We start from the raw sequence: 14,281 nt of genomic DNA on the forward strand, positions 1-14,281 counted from the left end.
GAACATGTGTCACTGTCCAATCTAATTGATTGCAGTCTCTTCTCTATGCAATAAATTTAAAATGTCGACATTACACAGTATACATATCATCATTTGGATCCAAATTATTGAAATCAATCTTTTAAGTATTTTTTTATCCAAAAGAGGATAACTTTGAAAGACAACAAAAAGCGAGAGAAAAAAAACAAAAGTCAAAGGGTCCATGATGATGAATGGAAGACAGTATTCCCATCCCTCCCTTGCCCCATCTCTACTGCCTCACGTGCCTTTGCCTTCTGCAAATATTAATTATTTAATATTAAAATTTAGTTAAACCCTATAGTTTAACAATAACCACATACTATAAAACATTAAGAAGTTACTCACTAGACGAATTAATTAAAACTCGAGATTCTGTACCTGCATGGAATCAACAGCATCAGCCTCTGAGTTAAAGTCATAGTAAGAACTCGCTGCTGTAAGCTTCATAGATAAAAACTGATTCCACATTAAGAAAAAAAGAACACGCATTAGTAGGTAGTTAAACGAAGGGAGTTAAGATAATTACAAAAACTGTCATAATCTTCATACCTCGACTTGGTTCTGTAACGACTGGACGTAATTAATTATCTCATCCAGCATCGTGGCCATTCCCATTGCCTGTATCACCAAACATATAATCAGTAAATAGTTAAGCCAAGAAATTGTTATAGTCTAAACAAGTTTAAATAGTTTGGTTTAAATTTCTTATAACCACCTTGTAACATCCGGGGACTATATCTTGCAAGCATTTCAATCTCTCGTTTATTTTCCCTCGTCTAACCTGAAGTTCAATAAATATGAAAGTCTCTTAACTAATAATTTTCACTTATATACAATTTACGGTTAACAGTATCGGATTAATCAATATACATTTGATATAGTAATTAATTTATACCCGCTCTGCTAAGCTGTGGCTATCAGTGGCTTGACCTCTTTTGGCTCTAACATGAACAACTTCCCTCTCTTTCTTATCTTCTATATTCTTCAGCCTTTTCCCTCTCCTTGAGGAATTCTGAGATTTTAATAAGAACAAAAAGGTTAGAACAAAGGAAATTGATAGTATAGTTGATATGTGAAATTAGGGTTTTGAGGTTAGTTAAATACATTTTTGGTCAGAACATTTCCATTAATGGAAACTTGAGCAGAAGAGGTTTGATCAGAGACACTGTTCTCCGACGTAGACATGGACGCCATTAGTGTTTTTCTCTTCTTGGAATCGAGAGACGAGTCGTCATTTTTGTTGTGAATATTAGAAGGGATGAAAACCCCTTGATGAAAGTTATTCTCGGGAGATTTTCCGGGAAAATGATCTGGTAACGGTTGATGTTGATGATGATGAAAGAAGAGAGAATCCAGAGAAGAAGAGAAAGGAGGAGCAAACATCGTTTGGAACTGATGAAGAGTGTTGTTGAGTTCTGCAAGTTGAGTTATGGGATCATCCACGGTGTATGTCTGAAGATCAGAAGAGAGATTCGCCATAACTTGAGTTTCCAATGTTTTAAAGATATATTATTTTTTTTCAAAATGGGGAGTTGCTTGTTTCATTCGAGTAACTCTGTTTATATATAGACGCTGTTTTTTTTTTCTTAAAATTAAAATAATAAACAAATTGGACTTATAATAGTGGATGTAAAAAATAAGATAAAAAGACAATAGTAGAAAATAAAGGGAAGGCCAATGAAAGTGAGTTATGGGGATGTTTTGTAATGGAGTGGGTCCTTTAAATTTATCAGGGGATATATCCAAATAGAGAAAGTGGGCCAGTGTTTGGTACTGGGACCTATGAGCTCTGTTTAAGCAACTTCTCAAGGGGGAAGAACTTAAGACCTCAAAATATTTTTAGTTCAATTGGTAATGGATACTGAACTGCAGTTATGTTATTGTGTTTAGTCAATGTATCCAGGTTCCAAAGTCTTCTGTTTAGCTACGTATGTTAATTAGTTCTTCTAACGGCTGATTGAACAAGTTTTTCTTCAGGATTCTTACTTTGGAGTTAGGTTCCTATCTTGTAGCTAGTTTTGATTTTGAGCAATGCTATTTGCTAGTGTAGCTACAAACTGACATAGCAAAGTCAATAACGTGAGGGAAAAAGCAGTCATTGTTTTGAATGCATGTTTTGCCAAACCTTGTTTAACCCCTTGAATCTTTTTTAACTTACGTACCAGATTAATAGAATGAGTCCTTTCCAAAAAAAAAACAAAGAATTAAAGGTAACTATGACCAATGGCGCCAACGAACCCTACTTTTATAAGATCTTCAATGTATTTTGATTGACAAGTATCCTAATTCCTAAAAGGGTTCGACTAAACAAAAGTAAAAGTATTATTTAATTTAGACGCAACTGATGGCACATAAGCAACAATCAACTTCAACAAAGAATAACCCAACATAATATCGAAGAAAACAAAAACCAAATGCAAGATGCATACTACCACAATAAGTTCTACATAAAATATATACTAATACTTTATGCATAACGATGGGCTTGAGGAGAGAATCATAAATATCCGACTCTATTTCTGTTCGGTTTTGTAAATTAGCAATGGCAGTCCAACTACAAATTAAACTATATATATAAGATCATCAGAATTAGAAGCTAGTGTGTTTTATAAATTTTATTAGGGCCATCTATATACACACATACATATGACAAACCCAATATTAGAAACCAATAAAAGGTAAACCACATCTACAAGACTTGATAAGTTTTGGTTTTAGATGAAAGAAATTATACTTGTTACAGGTTTTTGATGAAAAAAATTAATTTTTATAGGATAAATAAATTGATTTAGAATATTTAAATAATAGGTTACTAGAATTGTTTGTGAAACTTTACTTACTATCAAATAGGGGTGTTCAATCCGGATATCGGTTCGGTGTTTTTTTTCCGGTATTTCGGTTAGTAAAATATAACTACCATTCTAAATCCATATTTACTTCGGTTCGGGTCGGTTTTTATACAATCGATTTTTAGTTTATTCGGTTTTATACCAAAACATAATTATTTAGTTTGAGATTATATTATATAAATTTTAGAATCATATTGTCATCGCAACCATTTATTAAAAAATGTTATATTTTCAAATAAAAGAACAAAAAAAAAAAAAGCTTATACCTTCAGATGAAATAATCAAATCTAGAATTAAAATTAAAGCTCAAAATTTTGAAAATAAAAATAAAAAACAAAAGAGAAGTATGAAAGAAAAGTTTTTCCACTCTTCTATATTTAGTGTTCATCAAAGTCATGCTTCTTCGAGTGAAACTCTGTTCGTATATAAATAAAAAAAAAAGCTGCGAAGAATTTTTTCTAGTTATTATCCATCAAATTTATAACATTCACTCCAATTTAATCAATGCTAAAGGAAAGCAAAATAATTAAAAGAAGAAGACTAAGAAAATAAAAAGTCTCACTTGCGATGAATTGTTATTTAATTATATTTTAAATGTTTTTCAAATTAGGATTCTTTATTACTATAAAAAAAAGACTTATTATTGGGTTCATCTCTTAGGGTGAACCTCTAGATTCACCAACCAATAGGATTGTGTTATTTCATATTTGATATCTTTAAAAAAAATGAAATATAGTCTAATTATATTATGTTTTTAAAATAAAAAAGCTAAAAGAAAATAAATAAAAAATAGTAGTAACTACAAATAAATATTTTGTTAAAAAATATTTTTAACATCGTCAGCAAAACACTAAATCGTAAATCATAAATCATAAACCCTAAATCCTAAATCTTAAACCCTAAATCATAAACCCTAAACCCTAGGATAAATCCTAAACTCTAAATCAAAAACGCTAAAACACTCAAGAGTTTATGGTTTATAATTTAAGGTTTAAGGTTTAGTGTTTTAGTGTTTACTATTTTTTATTTGGAGTTTACGATTTATCCAAGGGTTTAGGGTTTACCCAAGGGTTTAGGGTTTAAGATATATTTTTTTAAAAAATATTTTTTTGTAGTTACTACTATTTTTTATTTATTTTCTTTTACCTTTTTATTTTAAAAACATAATGTAACTTAACAATATTTTATTTCTTTTTCTAAAACGTATCAAATTTGAAATAACCAAATACTATTGGTTACCTGAAATAACTAAAAAAAATATGGTAATAATTATTAACAAAAGAATGTTATTTATAACAGATAGATTTTTATGTGACGTTATAAAATATGTACATATTTACATGTTTCTACTTTTGGTCGGTTTTATTCGGTTTAATCGGTCATAAACCAAACCATATCCAAATTCTACGGTTTTATAAAATCATATCTATTCAGTTTATATGGTATATACCAAAATTACACCATATGGTTTATTTCGGTTCAGTTCGGTTTGGTACGGTTCGGTTTTACCATATTGGAAAGGCCAGTATCAAACATCTCAAAACAGTATGATAAAAGTCATACGACGTTCAGTAGGTTAGTGCCGAACTGTTCCTCTTTGGTAAGTTGCAATCACTGGTACTTACAGAAATTTATTACTTAGCTAGTCTAAAACAGCTCCACTATTAATACACGACTCCATAATGCAAATTAAACTAATAGTATTGTTTTAATGAAAACGCTATAGGATCCATAAACATATAATATATAATAGGACAAATCTCCAAAATAATACATTTCTAAGTTTATATCACGAAAATAGCACTCAAAAACCAAAATGACAAAAATAGCATTTTATCTTTTGAAAATTTTAATTTTTTAATTTTTCAAAATTTGAAATCTTATCCCAAAAACTCATTTCTCAACTCTAAACCCTAAACCCTAAACTCTAAACCCTAAACCATAAACTCTAAATCCTAAACCCTAAACCCTAAACCCTAAACCCTAAACCCTAAACCCTAAACCTTAAATCCTAAACCCTAAACCCTAAACTCTAAACTCTAAACCCTAAACTCTAAACCCTAAACCCTAAGTTTGTGACTTTTGATAAAACATTAAATGATATTTTTGTGACTTTTGAACTTGAATGCTAGTTTGGGAACAAAAACTTGATTTAATGATATTTTTGTCTTTTTCTCCATATAATATATAATTACCCTCTTATGTAAATATATACACCGCACGTAAACAAGGGGGCATTTACAAAATTAAAGATTCTTAAAAAAAAAATTAAGATTCATCTGCCTTCGGCAAAGGAAGACATGGAAATGGACGTCCTCGAGTGCTCCTCAACGACGCTATTCGGTCCAGACGCTCGTCCTCCACTTCTACTTTTAAAGCTGCTTGGTTCGCTCCCCGTTAATCCAAAACTTTTTGAACCAGTACCGGTACTTGCATTGCCGCCTCCTCTACGACCTTGGAGTCCAGGACGACCCGGTTTAGGCATATCGAATGAATCGCTCGACAACATTTGATGAACCGTGTTCATATCCGGTCTGTTTGATGTGATTTGCTGGCAACAGAGTAACCCTATAATGAAACATGTGGCTGCTTCGTCGCGGTTGTATGCTCCTGCTAGAGATTGATCCACCAATTCTAGAATTTTTCCTTCTTGGTACATCTTCCACGTCTGTATAATCATACATATATAAACTCCGGTTTGAAGTAATGACCGTTTAAGTAGTTCACGGTTCTGATTAGCAACCAAATGGACATAACATATTGTTATTAGGATTGGTTCCTAATTCCACTAGTATTGTATAATGAGATTAGAACCTAACTTTTATGTCAAACTTCATTAACTTGTCTATGTTGTGCAAAACCATAACGAACCTAAATTTATGACAAACTTCATTAACTTGTCTAGGTTGTGCAAAACCATAAACCAGAACCGACACTGAGATTTTGGGGTCATTTACTAATCATTTAATAAAGATTTGAGTAAAATGTTTTCTTTTAATTATTTGAGAACCTATATTTATATAACTCAAAAACTTTTGGAGTCCAAAACTAATATTTCACTTAGCTATGTTTAGAACCGGTTCTGTATGGCGGTTCATGGTATGATTAGAACTTACATAGCTCAAGAGATCGGCCATTTCTGGTCCAAGACGAGGATTGTGGTTCTTTCTTCCACTGGCTATCTCCAAGACCAATACTCCAAAGCTGAAAACATCTGATCTAACCGATAATAGGCCGTGCAAGGCATATTCAGGAGCCATGTAACCACTGCACATGACCACTCACATTAGCTCGCTTAATGAATAATGATGCATACATACAACAACATTCACATTTGTTTCAGGTATTAGAGATTGTGGTGTACTCACTAGGTACCCGAGATTCTAAAGGTATTAGTATGAGTGCCATCTCCTGGGAATAACCGGGCTAAACCAAAATCAGAGATTTTCGGGTTCAAGTCATTGTCTAGAAGAATGTTGCTGGCTTTTATATCTCTGTGGATTATTCTAACCGGAGCTTCTTCATGTAGATATAACAGTCCTCTTGCCACGCCTATAATTATTTGCCATCGGTTGGACCAGGCAAGTAAACCGGGATTGGTTTTATCTGATAATTACAGAGAAATTAAAGATTAAACCAAACCGGATTGAACTGAATGAATCAAACAGAACAGAACCAATGATTTAGTACGGCTTGATATTGGTTTGTCCGGACATTTCATAAGAAGAATATTGAAAATTAAGAGATGTACCAAAGAGAAAATAGTCAAGACTCCGGTTAGGGAGATACTCGTAAACCAGCATCTTTTCTGGACCGTGGAAGCAACAACCAAGCAACGAAACCAAGTTCTTATGTTGAATCCTAAGTAAGAGCTTAACCTCGTTCATGAATTCTCTCGACCCTTGTCTCGAATTCAACGACAGCTTCTTCACAGCTATTTCTTCACCACTTGGCATCAATCCCTATTCATTACAATGTCTTCGTATCAAAGAAACATAACTTCTAAAGAAGAGACAAAAACATAATTGTCTTATAAGTTACCTTGTAGACAGGACCAAACCCTCCATGTCCGAGTCGGTTCTTCTCGGAGAACGAGTCAGTCGCTATTTCAAGCTCTTGGAGATCATAGAAGATGCCACGGTCTTCACCACCGTCTTCGGCTGATAAATCTCCCTCAGAAGCGTTATGACCACCACACATCTTCAGTAACGCCATGAAGCCACCGCAAAGACGGCGAACCATCTCTGTTGGTTCGTGTAGTGAAGATGATCAGGGAGGTTGTGTGTGGCTTGGTTGGATTAGATATTATCTCAAAACCAAGTTGTTTGGTGTATAGAGGAGTGACTGGTACAAAGTCGTATTAATGCCAGCGTAAACAAGTCGTTGGCCGGGTCAATATCGTTTACTCAGTATGGGACACATAACTACTAAATACGCGTTATATTAAGTTTCCGTTTTCATATTTGTTGAAAGCATTTTTGCTTTTGACCAAAAGAAAACTCTGCTATTTAAAGTGTTGATTATAAACAGCTTAAGAGAAAAAAATGTATGAAAAAAAGGAAATTAGGTGTTATTGGTTTATATATTTTGATTGATTTAGAAATCCATATAGTATTTATAAATCCAAGTAAAATATGTAAATCTGGAAGTTTTTCCTCGGATTTGAGTCTTTGTATTTTTAACTAAAAAATCCAAACAAATCAATTCAAATCCATTATAAAATCAAATATATTAGTAAATTCGTACGATTGAATAACACTTGATTTGATACAGAACTTATGAATCATTAAATCAATAACACATGATTTTAATACAGATTTGAAAATTATAGAACCAATAACACTAGATTTAGTTCAAATTTTCAAATCCATTAAAATACAACAACTAATAACGCCTACTTAGCAATTAGGCAACGAAAGAGTCTACTCATATGAAAAGATTATTTGAATTCTAACAGCTGAATGTAAAGGCAAAGTCAAGTGGTCAAAGCTAACAAGTAATCCAAAAGTCAAGTCAATGCAAGGGACCTCATTGATTGGAAGCTCTGTTCTTGAACGTGCTAGGCGCTAGTCGGGCGGTCGGGTTGGGCCTAGCGCCTAAAGAGAAACTCGGGGATTAATCGGAAATTATGCGGGGCAGAATTTTTAGATGGTTTACTGTGTTATAAAACATGTTAATCTTTAATTGTATGTAACATTAATACATTTTCATGTTTAAGATTATATAAAACACACAGATAGAATATATAAACTTAATATAGTGTATTTTTCATCAAAATTATGAATATAAATGATATTTATAAAATTTTAGATCAAATAAAAAATAAAAATATTATTAAAAATAAAATAAAAAAAAATAAATAAAATAAAAATAAAATAAAAAATAGATTAGGCGGCTAGGCGGTCATTTAGGCGGTCTAGACGGAAAAAAATTGGATATCCGATTTTTTAAACCGATTTGACATAAATCGGGGCGGAATAGTGACGCGTAGCGCCTGGGCGGCCGCCAGGCGGCCGATTTTTAGAACAGGGATTGGAAGATACCAGTCTCAGAAAGGAAAAACGCAAACATCTTTCTCGTAAGAATTTTCCTCTTGGCTTGTGGTCACCTCATCGGCGGTCTCTTATAAAATATATTCAAGCAATTAAAATAATAAAGTTAAAAATAGGATAAATTAAGGAAAATGTTAGAAATGTTTTTTGTTACGAAAAGAAAAAAACTGTAACGAGACACATTATTTTCTGAATGGTTAAAAAAAATCTGATCAAAGGTTAATTTTTTTTTTATAAAAAAAAGTAAATATATAAATAATATTAAATTCTTTGTATTTTATTATTAAAATACTCAAGTGAATATCTCTGTTATTGGAAATGCTTTTATAAAAGAAAAAGGGAAATTTTCCTGTTGGACCACATCGAATTATTGTGATGTGTGTAAATAAAAGAAAAACTATACTGTATTTTTTTTGATCAACTATAAAATCCTTGAATTAACACGGATTAGACCCAAAAAATTCAGACCCAAATTCTTTTTTTTAAAAGATTTTTAACCAAAAAGAAAATAAAAATTAAATCTTTTTCAAAAGCCCGACCCAGGCCCGACCCAATTAAGTCACATATTCTCTGAAACCAAGAACACGTAAAAACCCGCTAACACTACAGTCGCCGAGAGATTTGTTCGTCGCGGTGGCTTCGCCATGAGGTTCCGATACGCCATGGTGTGTTCATCGAATCAGAAGCGGAGCATGGAAGCTCACGTTCTCCTGAATAGGCAAGGACTCGACGTAGCTTCGTACGGGACAGGGTCTCATGTTAAACTACCTGGACCGTCTGCCAGAGAGCCAAACGTCTACGGTTTCGGAACTCCTTACAAGCACATGTTCGATGAACTCAGGCGCAAGGATCCCGAGCTGTATCCTATTCTCTCAAGTCTCTAATTCTTTATTAGATTCCAAAGATGCTTTTGTTTTTATTCTTTGAGTTGTATGAGTCTTGTAGGCTTGTGGAGTCGTAATATGTCATGTTTTTAATCTATCAAGTCGTAATATGTCATGATGTATTCATTGGCTGAGGAACGATTGCAATCACTGAAAAACAACATAGGCGGAAACTTGTTTATAGCATCTCATTCTACTGAAGATATTGTACCATCATCAGTTCATGGTAGAGACTTGAGATGTTAAACGCGTTAAGTATTGAATCGTCTTGATATAATGTTAAGTTTATATTCTCGTCTAGATTTTAGAAGAAAGGACTTGCTAGAAACTCAAGAACTTGTTCATCCAAACACATTCCTCTGTTTGTAACGAGCTGATATTACAAAACAAATGTAATTCATTTTTCTATCTATTTGTTAAAACTTCAAAGAACGTAATATAAAAGTTTTTTTTTTAAGACACTGTATTATATATAACAGATAGGTGACGCTACTAGTCCTTAACCCAAGCATTACTTCAGCTTTATTGTCATAGTCAAAGTTAACGTGTCTACATAAAACCCAACTCGTGTACCAATCAAATTAACCCAACCCCCTAAAACCCTGTATAGACAATTCAATGTTTCCAGCAAGTCCCAAGCCCGTGAGATTAAAAAGATACGTCAGAAAGAAACCAATTACGAAAAGTCATTTTAGAGAGTCTTCTTCACTATATATAACGTTATTTAGACCAACATACATCAAAATAATAATGAAGACGAAGAGCCAAGAAACACAAGAAGACTCTCTTCAACAAGAGACTCGTCATCATCTTCACCAAATCTTCATCTCAATGATGTTCAAATCACGCAGATTCTTCCATCACCTCGTCTTATATTCGTTTCTTATTGGTTTCGGGTTCGGTCTCGGCTTCCTACTCAACTTCCACATGAGAAACGTTTCTTTCAGCCCCCAACTCTTTCGTCTATCTTCTCCTTCCCTCTCTCCACAGCTTCAGCCGCAGCCGGAAAATTTAGTTATAGCTAACGAAACGGTTGTTCCTGAAGGGCAAAAAGGTCATTCTCCGGTGGAGTTTGAGAAGGTGAAGCATCATATCATGACGGAGGAGGAAGAACTCATGTGGCGTGCGTTGGAGGTTCAAGAAAGACCGTCGACGGTGAAGAAGAAAGTGGCGTTTATGTTCTTGACGAGAGGGAAGCTTCCTTTGGCTAAACTGTGGGAGAGATTTTTCAATGGCCATCAAGGCCTTTTCTCTGTTTACGTTCATACTAGTAACCTTTCTTACGTTGACGATGGTATTCCTGAAACGTCGCCGTTTTATCGTCGGAGGATTCCAAGCAAGGTCAGTCAATTTCGTCGTCATCTCACGATTTTTATTTTTTATTTATTTTTAATTTTTTAATTACTGATATAGCTAAATTAAATCAGAGAAAATAAGGTCGACTATAGATATTTGCATTTTTTTAGAAAATATTGGCATTTTTGGGGGGATTTCTTTTTCCTAAGATACGTTATAAAATTAGTGTGGTGTCTACTGTCTAGAGCATAACTTAGAAGGGAATAACAAAATTAACAAACTGTATTTTCATAATTTCCATCTATATATAAATATATTCTTTTCTCAATTTGTCACGCCTTATATAGTTTGTTAATTACTGAAGTAAGAATGATGATAGCAAAAAAGAGAAATTCTTGGTTCACCCCTAGATTTACCAACCAATAGTGTTTGAGTATTTGATATTTGATATCTTTAAAAAAAAAAAAAATTGAATATCCAAATTAGATTATTTTTTTAAATAAAATAATAAAAATACATAAAAATAGTTACAAAAAATAAATTAATTAATATTGTTAAATCTTCAGCAAAATACTAAACCCTATACCCTAAACCCTAAACCCTAACGTTAACCTTAAACTTTGGATAAACTCTAAACCGTTGGAAAATCTTAAACCCTAAATCATACATTAAAAACTAAATTTTTAACACACTAAACCCTAAATCCTAATCACTAAATCCTAAACCCTGGTTAACCCTAAACCCTTGGGTAAACTCTGAACCCTTGGATAAATCATAAACTCTAGGGTTTAATTTTAAATATTTTTGATTAGAATTTATGATTTATCCAAGGGTTCAGGGTTTCCAGGGTTTAGGGTTTAGTGATTAGGGTTTAGGGTTTAGTGTTATAAGATTTAGTTTTTTATATAATTTAGTTTTAATGTCCATTTTGGTTTAGGTTTTTCCAACGATTTATGATTTATAATTTAGGTTGGGTTTAGGTTTAGGTTTTAGGGTTAAGGTTTAGTATTTTGGTTTAACATATTTATTTATTTATTTTTTGTAACTATTTATGTATTTTATTGTTTTATTTTAAAAAAATAATTTAATTGGATATTCAATTTTTTTTTTTTTTAAAGATATCAAATATCAAATACTCAAACACTATTGTTGGTAATCTAGGGGTGAACAAGAATTTCTCTTTTTTTGCTATCATCATTCTTACTTCATAATTACCACTATATAAGGCGTGACAAATTGAAAAAGAATATATTTATATATAGAGGAATTATGAAAATACGTTTTTGTTTAGTGTTATTCCCTTCTAAGTTATGCTTAGACAGTAGAACCCACACTAATTTTATAAGTATCTTAGGAAAGAAATCCCCAAATGCCAAGATTTTCTAAAAAATGCAAATATCTTAGTCGAACCTTATTTTCTCTGATTAATTTAGCTATATCATTAATTAAAAAATTAAAAAATAAATACAAAATAAAATCGTGAGATGACGACGAAATTGACTGACCTTGCTTGGAATCCTCCGACGATAAAACGGCGACGTTTCAGGAATACCATCGTCAACGTAAGAAAGGTTACTAGTATGAACGTAAACAGAGAAAAGGCCTTGATGGCCATTGAAAAATCTCTCCCACAGTTTAGCCAAAGGAAGCTTCCCTCTCGTCAAGAACATAAACGCCCACTTCTTCTTCACCGTCGACGGTCTTTCTTGAACCTCCAACGCACGCCACATGAGTTCTTCCTCCTCCGTCATGATATGATGCTTCACCTTCTCAAACTCCACCGGAGAATGACCTTTTTGCCCTTCAGGAACAACCGTTTCGTTAGCTATAACTAAATTTTCCGGCTGCGGCTGAAGCTGTGGAGAGAGGGAAGGAGAAGATAGACGAAAGAGTTGGGGGCTGAAAGAAACGTTTCTCATGTGGAAGTTGAGTAGGAAGCCGAGACCGAACCCGAAACCAATAAGAACGAATATAAGACGAGGTGATGGAAGAATCTGCGTGATTTGAACATCATTGAGATGAAGATTTGGTGAAGATGATGACGAGTCTCTTGTTGAAGAGAGTCTTCTTGTGTTTCTTGGCTCTTCGTCTTCATTATTATTTTTGATGTATGTTGGTCTAAATAACGTTATATATAGTGAAGAAGAATCTCTAAAATGACTTTTCGTAATTGGTTTCTTTCTGACGTATCTTTTTAATCTCACGGCTTGGGACTTGCTGGAAACATTGAATTGTCTATACAGGGTTTTAGGGGGTTGGGTTAATTTGATTGGTACACGAGTTGGGTTTTATGTAGACACGTTAACTTTGACTATGACAATAAAGCTGAAGTAATGCTTGGGTTAAGGACTAGTAGCGTCACCTATCTGTTATATATAATACAGTGTCTTAAAAAAAAAACTTTTATATTACGTTCTTTGAAGTTTAACAAATAGATAGAAAAATGAATTACATTTGTTTTGTAATATCAGCTCGTTACAAACAGAGGAATGTGTTTGGATGAACAAGTTCTTGAGTTTCTAGCAAGTCCTTTCTTCTAAAATCTAGACGAGAATATAAACTTAACATTATATCAAGACGATTCAATACTTAACGCGTTTAACATCTCAAGTCTCTACCATGAACTGATGATGGTACAATATCTTCAGTAGAATGAGATGCTATAAACAAGTTTCCGCCTATGTTGTTTTTCAGTGATTGCAATCGTTCCTCAGCCAATGAATACATCATGACATATTACGACTTGATAGATTAAAAACATGACATATTACGACTCCACAAGCCTACAAGACTCATACAACTCAAAGAATAAAAACAAAAGCATCTTTTGGAATCTAATAAAGAATTAGAGACTTGAGAGAATAGGATACAGCTCGGATCCTTGCGCCTGAGTTCATCGAACATGTGCTTGTAAGGAGTCCGAAACCGTAGACGTTTGGCTCTCTGGCAGACGGTCCAGGTAGTTTTAACATGAGACCCTGTCCCGTACGAAGCTACGTCGAGTCCTTGCCTATTCAGGAGAACGTGAGCTTCCATGCTCCGCTTCTGATTCGATGAACACACCATGGCGTATCGGAACCTCATGGCGAAGCCACCGCGACGAACAAATCTCTCGGCGACTGTAGTGTTAGCGGGTTTTTACGTGTTCTTGGTTTCAGAGAATATGTGACTTAATTGGGTCGGGCCTGGGTCGGCTTTTGAAAAGATTTAATTTTTATTTTCTTTTTGGTTAAAATCTTTAAAAAAAAGAATTTGGGTCTGAATTTTTTGGGTCTAATCCGTGTTATTCAAGGATTTTATAGTTGATCAAAAAAAAATACAGTATAGTTTTTCTTTTATTTACACACATCACAATAATTCGATGTGGTCCAACAGGAAAATTTCCCTTTTCTTTATAAAGCATTTCCAATAACAGAGATATTCACTTGAGTATTTTAATAATAAAATACAAAGAATTTAATATTATTTATATATTTACTTTTTTATAAAAAAAAATTAACCTTTGATCAGATTTTTTTTAACCATTCAGAAAATAATGTGTCTCGTTACAGTTTTTTTTCTTTTCGTAACAAAAAACATTTCTAACATTTTCCTAATTTATCCTATTTTTTAACTTTATTATTTTAATTGCTTGAATATTTTATAAGAGACCGCCGATGAGGTGACCACAAGCCAAGAG

General features: G+C 33.2%; 4 protein-coding genes across 4 annotated transcripts; 1 reads left to right on the plus strand and 3 right to left on the minus strand.

Annotated features, from left to right (window-relative positions):
- LOC111210962 (transcription factor BEE 3-like) lies at nt 1-1,589 on the minus strand. The gene is made up of 6 exons (XM_022711766.2): nt 1,126-1,589; nt 917-1,033; nt 737-802; nt 571-639; nt 400-477; nt 1-275 (listed from the first exon to the last, which is right to left on the minus strand). The coding sequence occupies exons 1-6, from the start codon at nt 1,498-1,500 to the stop codon at nt 192-194; spliced, it is 789 nt and encodes a 262-aa protein (XP_022567487.1). The 5' UTR covers nt 1,501-1,589; the 3' UTR covers nt 1-191.
- Nucleotides 1,590-4,999: 3,410 nt separating this feature from the next.
- Nucleotides 5,000-7,347, minus strand: LOC106407023 (cysteine-rich receptor-like protein kinase 44). Its single transcript, XM_013847799.3, has 5 exons — nt 6,912-7,347; nt 6,622-6,832; nt 6,239-6,476; nt 5,987-6,137; nt 5,000-5,538 (listed from the first exon to the last, which is right to left on the minus strand). Exons 1-5 carry the CDS (start codon nt 7,110-7,112, stop codon nt 5,146-5,148), a joined length of 1,194 nt encoding a protein of 397 aa, XP_013703253.1. The 5' UTR covers nt 7,113-7,347; the 3' UTR covers nt 5,000-5,145.
- Nucleotides 7,348-10,056: 2,709 nt separating this feature from the next.
- Nucleotides 10,057-10,728, plus strand: LOC106409132. The gene is made up of 2 exons (XM_048770923.1): nt 10,057-10,647; nt 10,720-10,728. The coding sequence occupies exons 1-2, from the start codon at nt 10,057-10,059 to the stop codon at nt 10,726-10,728; spliced, it is 600 nt and encodes a 199-aa protein (XP_048626880.1).
- Nucleotides 10,729-12,026: 1,298 nt separating this feature from the next.
- Nucleotides 12,027-13,668, minus strand: LOC125594931. Its single transcript, XM_048770924.1, has 3 exons — nt 13,456-13,668; nt 12,108-12,596; nt 12,027-12,035 (listed from the first exon to the last, which is right to left on the minus strand). Exons 1-3 carry the CDS (start codon nt 13,666-13,668, stop codon nt 12,027-12,029), a joined length of 711 nt encoding a protein of 236 aa, XP_048626881.1.
- Between the last annotated feature and the right edge of the window lie 613 nt (nt 13,669-14,281).

This window comes from Brassica napus (genome assembly GCF_020379485.1).
Source record: "Brassica napus cultivar Da-Ae chromosome C6 unlocalized genomic scaffold, Da-Ae chrC06_Random_15, whole genome shotgun sequence".
In the NCBI taxonomy this organism is placed as follows: Eukaryota; Viridiplantae; Streptophyta; class Magnoliopsida; order Brassicales; family Brassicaceae; genus Brassica; species Brassica napus.